The 8,192-nt window shown below is 35.4% G+C and overlaps 2 protein-coding genes across 2 annotated transcripts; both read right to left on the bottom strand.

Moving 5' to 3' along the window:
* Window positions 1-720: 720 nt before the first annotated feature.
* Window positions 721-1,797, bottom strand: LOC134726628 (uncharacterized). The gene has a single exon (XM_063591040.1). It carries the CDS (start codon window positions 1,795-1,797, stop codon window positions 721-723), a length of 1,077 nt encoding a protein of 358 aa, XP_063447110.1.
* Window positions 1,798-1,974: 177 nt separating this feature from the next.
* LOC134726629 (uncharacterized) lies at window positions 1,975-8,192 on the bottom strand. Its single transcript, XM_063591041.1, has 2 exons — window positions 5,874-8,192; window positions 1,975-2,415 (listed from the first exon to the last, which is right to left on the bottom strand). Exons 1-2 carry the CDS (start codon window positions 8,190-8,192, stop codon window positions 1,975-1,977), a joined length of 2,760 nt encoding a protein of 919 aa, XP_063447111.1.

An 8,192-nucleotide genomic window follows, 5' to 3' on the forward strand; every position in this document is an offset into this window, starting at 1 on the left:
ACAACTGATCATTATTATTATTGAAATACGCATAGGAAACAACTACTTCCGGTTTTGGGTCCATTTGAAGTCTAAAATCGGCAAAAAATCGTGAAATTCGGTATTTTGGGTCCAAATCACCTTCTGTAGACTGCTAAGTCAAGATCAGATTCACTCCGACCTAACAACTGTTGGGGTCAATTTGTTCACTAGGGTCCGCTCTACATGCAGGCTACAGCTGGATACCTTAACCAGCAACCCTGAGTCTTCTGGGTCAAGAGAAGGGATGAAAAATCGGCAAAATTGACGCTTTTTGCACCTGATGACCCACTTTGGGGCAAATTTATTTAAAACATTAAAACATAAGCTCTGCCCAATCAGTTCAAAGTACATTGCTAATAACCCAACAACACAATAAAAACATACATTAATACAATTTTCCTTATTACCTCTCACATTCAAACTTTACACCAAATATCACCACTTAGGGATATAAGGATTTGAGGTGTTAGCATTAATTACTAGTAGACAGTAAATGAACAACACAATAAAGACAATATCACCACTTATATAAGGATATGGACATTTATAAACAGAACCCCAATAACACAATACAAACATACATTTGTCTAAATTATCTCTCACATTCAAACTTTATGCTAAATATTTTCACTTGTGATATGTTAAACATCTTCATTGTCATAGGAAAACAATATCACATAATTCCACAGTGTGTATATATTATCTATAAGATAAACTGAATTTTCTTAAGTAGTTACCAAATTCATCACAAATAAAACCTGAAGACTCATTTCTCTTAAAACAAATACACGTTGGAGAATACAGTCCACTGATACTCTCTTCAATAAACAGTGCTTTACTCTTTTGTCCATCTTTTGATATTACTATTATTCTATGAGATCCATTATCTGCTACAAAAATGTTACCATAAGTATCTGTACAAAGTCCTTTTGGATTGGATAAATCATGTGTATTATATTGCCAGATCTGATTACCTGATTCATCCACACAGTATATTGTTTTACCTCTCCAGTCACTATAGATAACTCTGACATTACAAAAAACAAGGTGATACAGGGATGTTTTACTCTGAACTTGTATTGACTTCAGTGTATTTCCTTCTAAGTCTATAATACGAATTTCATCTTTCTCCAAACCTACAGCCAGGGAATTATTAGAGAAAGATGAACCATAGCATTTTTTGTCTAATTTGATAACTTTGGTAACTGTTTTATTCTCCATATTGAAGATCTTAATAGCTTTCTCGTGGGTAAAAGTTATGGCTATAGTGTTCTGATTGATCTGTGTAACACTGTGGGCTTTATCAGGTATAGGTAACTGTTTCAGAAGTTTGCATTCAGGAGTAAATATATTAACTTTACCCCATTGTTCAACAACTATAACTCTACCATCCATCAGACAAATCATGTCACTAATGAACTTCTCCATGTTTATATCTATCTTTGTCTTTATATTCATTGTCATGTTGTTTATATTGGATTTCTCCTGTGATTCTACTTGTGCTTCCCTCTTCACACTAGTGTCTATATTCATGACTACTTCTGTTCTAGCAACCAGCACTTCTCCAAGGGATTCTAATGTTCCTATCTGACTGAGTATCTTTTTTACTTCATCCTTTTGCTTCATCTTCATTTCAAATTCTTTGGTCCTTCCATCATTTTCCAGATCCTCAACATATCTTTCACATTGGTGTACTTGTTGTTCAATCTGATGTACACCAAGAAATGATTGCAGTTTAGAAGTATTTGTTGTGACTGTTTGTAAATGTTCTTTCATTTCCTTCAGGTTTTTAGTTTTACCTTCAATTTCGTAAATTAAATCAGTTGCCTTTGATTTTTCCTGATTCCAAATGGTATCTGTTTCTCTGCATAACTTCTTCTCCAGGTGGTCTAAATGTTTATCTATTTTCTTTCGAATTTCTGTTATTGATTTCTTAATGCTAACACACTGAATTTATCCTGTTTTTATGTTTTCTGATTTGCTGCTGATTATTTTGTCCAAAACATTTAAGATAGAATTTATGTCTGTCTCTACAGATTCCTTGGACTTTTCAATTATTGTTTCCTCTACAACACCTGATAAACTTTTTATTCCCGTACATTTTGAATGAGTAAGGGAAATACATTCATCACAGCAAGGCATTAAATGACTGGGACAGTATAAGTTGAGTTGTTGACTGTGTTTGTCACATTCTGTTTTGATGGCTTGGATGGAGGGTTTATAACTTTTAATATCGATTGTTTTATGATCACATGTTGCTTTGAATCTTTTGTGATGACTTAAACATGTTGAGCATAATCCTTCATCACAGTTGTAACACCAGATGTCAGCTTTAGTGGTTACTTCCCCTTTGTGACAAGGTCCACATAGTATAGGTTTACTTGATGCCATGACCTGAACATGAACGAATAAAAACATTATTTAACTTTGCATAATGAAATCTTGAAGAGCTGATAAATCAAATGTATAACGAAATTTGGACAAGGAATAATTTTTTTTTATAGATAAATTATACTAAAGTTATGGTGCGAAAACCAAGAAAAATGCTTATTTGGGTCCCTTTTTGGCCCCTTATTCCTAAACTGTTGGGACCTAAACTCCCAAAATCAATACCAACCTTCCTTTTGTGGTTATAAACATTGTGTTTAAATTTCATTGATTTCTATTAACTTAAACTAAAGTTATTGTGCGAAAACCAAGAATAATGCTTATTTGGGCCCTTTTTTGGCCCCTCATTCCTAAACTGTTGAAACCAAAACTCCCAAAATCGATCCCAACCTTTCTTTTGTGGTCATAAACCTTGTGTCAAAATTTCATAGATTTCTATCAACTTAAACTAAAGTTATAGCGCGAATACCAAGAAAATGCTTATTTGGGCCCTTTTTGGCCCCTAATTCCTAAAATGTTGGGACCAAAACTCCCAAAATCAATACCAACCTTCCTTTTGTGGTCATTAACCTTGTGTTAAAATTTCATAGATTTCTATTCACTTTTACTAAAGTTAGAGTGCGAAAACTAAAAGTATTCGGACGACGACGACGCCAACGTGATAGCAATATACGACGAAAATTTTGAAAAAATTTGCGGTCGTAATAAAAATGTGTGGAGTGACCCGGTCAACTAACCAAGATGGCCGCCACAGCTAAAAATAGAACATAGGGGTAAAATGCAGTTTTTGGCTTATAACTCAAAAACCAAAGCATTTAGAGGAAATCTGACATGGGGTATAAATGTTTATCAGGTCAAGATCTATCTGCCCTGAAATTTTCAGATGAATCGGTCAACCCGTTGTTGGGTTGCTGCCCCTGAATTGGTAATTTTGTGGAAATTTTGCAGTTTTTGGTTATTATCTTGAATATTATTATTATAGATAGAGATAAACTGTAAACAGCAATAATGTTCAGCAAAGTTAGATTTACAAATAAGTCATCATGACCGAAATGGTCAGTTGACCCGTTAAGGAGTTATTGTCCTTTATAGTCAATTTTTAACCATTTTTCTTAAATTAAAGTAATCTTTTACAAAAATCTTCTCCTCTGAAACTACTGGGCCAAATTCAATCAAACTTGGCCAAAATGTTATTGGGGTATCTAGTTGAAAAAATGTGTCCGGTGACCCAGTCCACCAACCAAAATGGCCGCCACGGCCAAAAATAGAACATAGGGGTAAAATACAATTTTTGGCTTATAACTCAAAAATGAAAGCATTTAGAGCTAATTTGACATGGGGTACAATTGTTTATCAGATCAAGATCTATCTGCCCTGAAATTTCCATACGAATTAGGCAACCGTTTGTTGGGTTGCTGCCCCTGAATCGGTAATTTTAAGGAAATTTTGCTGTTTTTGGTTATTATCTTGAATATTATTACAGAAAGAGATAATCTGTAAACAGCAATTATGTTCAGCAAAGTAAGATTTACAAATAAGTCAACATGACCGAAATGGTCAATTGACCCCCCTTAAGAGTTATTGTCCTTTATAGTCAATTTTAAACAATTTTCATAAAATTTGTAAATTTTTATTAACATTTTCCACTGAAACTACTGGGCCAAGTTCATTATAGATAGAGATAAATGTAAGCAGCAAGACTGTTTAGTAAAGTAAGATTTACAAACACATCACCATCACCGAAACACATTTTTGTCATGAATCCATCTGCTTCCTTTGTTTAATATTCACACAGACCAAGGTGAGCGACACAGGCTCTTTGGAGCCTCTAGTTTATCTTCTGTTCGATACTGTATATCCAGTGGCGAATCCAGAAATTTTCTAAAGTGGGAGCCCACTGACTGACCTAAGAGAGGGCTCGCTCCAGTCGCGATTCAGTGATTCCCTATATAAGCAACCAATTTTTTTCTCAAAAAGCAGCCCCCCCCCCCTAAATCCACCTCTGATATCAACCTCTAGATGTCTTTCAATTACATTCAGTTTAGTGTGGGTTGATGTTTGATTGTTGTACATGTTACAATTACATTCAGTTTAGTGTGGGTTGATGTTTGATTGTTGTACATGTTACAATGAGCAAAGCCCATACCGCAGTCAGCTATAAAAGGCCCTGATAAGACAATGTAAAACAATTCAAACGAGAAAACTAACATGTCTGTTTAAGGTTACATCATCAAAATATGTAGGGTAGGTAGGTAGGTCGGTATTTTCTTTTTATTATTTTGTCCATTTTATTTTTTGTGCCATGATTTTGAATTGTGTGGTCCGAGTTGTCCATGGGGCGAGAGTTCCCCTATTTATAATGATTGGATTATTTCTTACGACGGCAATTAAATGGCTTAGGGTGGGTGCTCAAAATAGGATCGGTCAGGTACCCATAATCAAACATATATTTTTTTGGCCTTACCGAGAGCACCATTGAAATATATACAAATCACGGATCGGATACGCATCATTTATGTAAGACCTAATTTCAACACCCCTAAACAGTGAATATTTTTATCGCAAACAGTAGAATTTTATTACATAATGTGAAATGTGTGGGATTGTGCAGCACGTGTCATCATGACATGTGTCCCATGATGACACGTGTCCCTTCGCGGCCTTCAGTTATGATTATAGACTAGAGAAGAGACTAAATGCGTACAAACCTGATGTCAAATGAAGATATACGGAATTTAAATAACGTTGATCCTTTAAATGTATGAAAAACAAAAATATATGACAATTGTTGACATAAAATAGATGGTAAAATTTTCCAAATGAACGTCCATTAAAATTATAAAAGTCTCTGATGAATATTTCCCGCGCAAATGTCATGGAATAGACCAAAACGAATTTTAGGTGTGTGTTGTCATTAGAAAATTCGGGTCAATGAACACAGTTAGATTAAATATATAAATATGTTAACTATATTTATATTGGTTTTTCAGAAAAGTGACTTTACCAGATTTTTTTTGTGGCAAACAACGGTAAATAGCCTATATCATCTTGACATGACATATGAAAACCCCTTAAGCATAATGGTGTGTGTATGGAATAGTCCATGGAATTGTCCAAACCGATACAGGTGAAATACGTAGAATAATATTGCTGTGTCTATTGTGGACACAGCAATAAAATCAGATTTAAGAACCTTATGAGCCCGTAGTAAAGTAAAAAAAGCTGTAAAAAGCCTTATTAAATAAAATTTGCTCGATTAACCTTGAAGTGAAGACTATAATAAAAATTTGCGTGTATAGTGAACCCCTAAATAAAATAATACTGTGTTCTAGACCACTTCCCCTTTCGGTGATCTACAGAAATGATTTTTTACTATATAGTATGTTAATAAGTGGCTGGTGGTCAGTCTCAAGTATAAATTCTCTACCGTATAAATACCTTTGAAATTTCTGCACAGCCCAAACGATGGCTAAACACTCTTTTTCAATAGTGGAATAAGCCACTTCACTCTTCTTAAGTTTCCTACTTGCATATGCAATAGGCATCTTGGAGTTCTCTTGATACTGCATTAGTACTGCCCCAATCCCTCTATCTGATGCATCAGTCATCAGAACAAATATCTTAGTGAAATCTGGTAATTTCAATATAGGAAACCTAACTAAGGCACACCTTAAAGACTGAAATGCATTCTCCTGTGCATTTTCCCAAACAACAGTACTAGGCTGTCCTTTCTTCATCAGATCAGTAAGTGGAAGTGCAATACAGGAGAAGTTTGGAATAAACTTCCTGTAAAACCCAACTAATCCAAGAAAAGACCTTACCTGTTTCTTTGTAACTGGTCGTGGAGCTTCTCCTATCGCTTTAATCTTGTCTGGATGAGGTTTAAGTTTGTCATCACCGACAAAATGACCCAAACATTCTAGACTACCATAACCTATGGAACACTTACTAGGTCTAGCTGTAAGATTTGCCCCTTTAAGTCTGACCAAAAGTTCATACAGTACCTCTACATGTTGCTCAAATGTTAAGGTGAAGATGATTATATCATCTATGAAATTATCTATATTCTCCATACCTTTTAACAATATTCTCATTAATCTGCAAAAAGAAGCTGGTGCAGTAACCAGTCCAAATGGCTTTATACGAAACTGAAACAAACCTTTAGGTGTTTGAAAAGCGGTTTTCGGTTTGGCATCCTCTGATAATGGTAACTGCCAATATCCTTTTGATAAATCTATCCGTGAAAAGTACTTATGTCCTGCTAACTTAGAAAACATCTCTTCTGCATTTCCCATCGGTTCAGCGTCAACCAAAGTCTGGCTATTTAACGACCTAAAATCAATACAAAATCGGTTTGTATTGTCCTTCTTCTTAACAATGACGATCGGTGATGCATAAGGACTCGTAGATGCTTCTATAACTCCAAGGTCTAACATTTTACTAACCTCAGCATTTACTGTGTCTAACATACTATATGGAATAGGATACGGTTTCATCCTTACAGGCGTTTCACTGGACAATTTAATGTCGTGCTCCAGAAGATCGGTACATCCTGGAGAATCAGTAAAGACTTCTGGGAATGAAAACAGCAATTCCTTTACCTGTAATAACTGATTTTCATCCAAGTCTGGATTAACATCAATATGACTTGCATTCTCACCTGAATCAGTAAAAGGTATTTCATGAATTTCATCATAAACATCCACTTGGTCACTATCCGTATCTATCACTGCAGAACTTACCACTGTTAAATCATCTACGTCACTCCTTTCCACATACCTTTTCAATAAATTTGCATGGAACGTTTTAATCTTCCCATTCATCTGTATTCTATAGTCTACCTTACCAAATTTCTCAGTAATAGTAAAAGGACCTTTCCACTGCATCAACAGTTTATTCTTATCCGTAGGTAAGAGCACAAGAACCTTGTCACCTACCTTCATATGTCTTTGCTTGGTCGATTTATCATAATATACCTTATTCTTCTTTGATGCAGACGCCAAATTACTTCGAGCAAGCTCACATGTAGCTTCTAATCTCTCTCTTAAATCTATCACGTACTGATACGTCGACTTTACCTCAGGATCGTCTATCTCTTTAGTCCATAGCTCCTTTAATATTGCCATAGGTCCCCTCACCTGTTTACCATACACAAGCTCAAATGGCGAAAACTTCAGACTCTCCTGTGGAACTTCCTTGTATGCAAACAGTAATGCATTCACATACCTGTCCCAATCTTTAGGTCGTTCATGACACATTCTCTTCAAAATCAGTTTTAGACTTCCATTGAACCTCTCTACTAACCCATTACACATAGGATGATAAACAGTTGTAGTTAACTGTCTAAGCGATATGAGTCTACTTACCTCAGCCATAAGCTTAGACGTAAACTGACTTCCCATATCTGTTAACATTTCTTGTGGAACTCCTACTCTAGAAAATATATCTACTAATGACTCAGCAACACTCTCTGTCTCAATATCCTTCAAAGCTATTGCTTCAGGATAACGTGTAGCATAATCTACCAAAGTCAGTATATATCTATTACCTCTGTCTGTTCTAGGAAAAAGAGGTCCAATGAGATCAACTACTACGCGTTTAAACGGCTCATCTATCAACGGCATAGACTGTAAAGGTACCTTACCTATTTTTCCTTTAGGAACTGTACGCTGGCATATGTCACAAGACTGACAAAATCGCTTAACATCCGCCGAAACACCTGGCCAATAAAAAGCTGATAATACTCTATCAAGTGTACGCTGTGTACCCATGTGACCTGACAT

The sequence above is a fragment of the Mytilus trossulus genome, chromosome 7, assembly GCF_036588685.1.
Source record: "Mytilus trossulus isolate FHL-02 chromosome 7, PNRI_Mtr1.1.1.hap1, whole genome shotgun sequence".
Lineage (NCBI taxonomy): Eukaryota > Metazoa > Mollusca > Bivalvia > Mytilida > Mytilidae > Mytilus > Mytilus trossulus.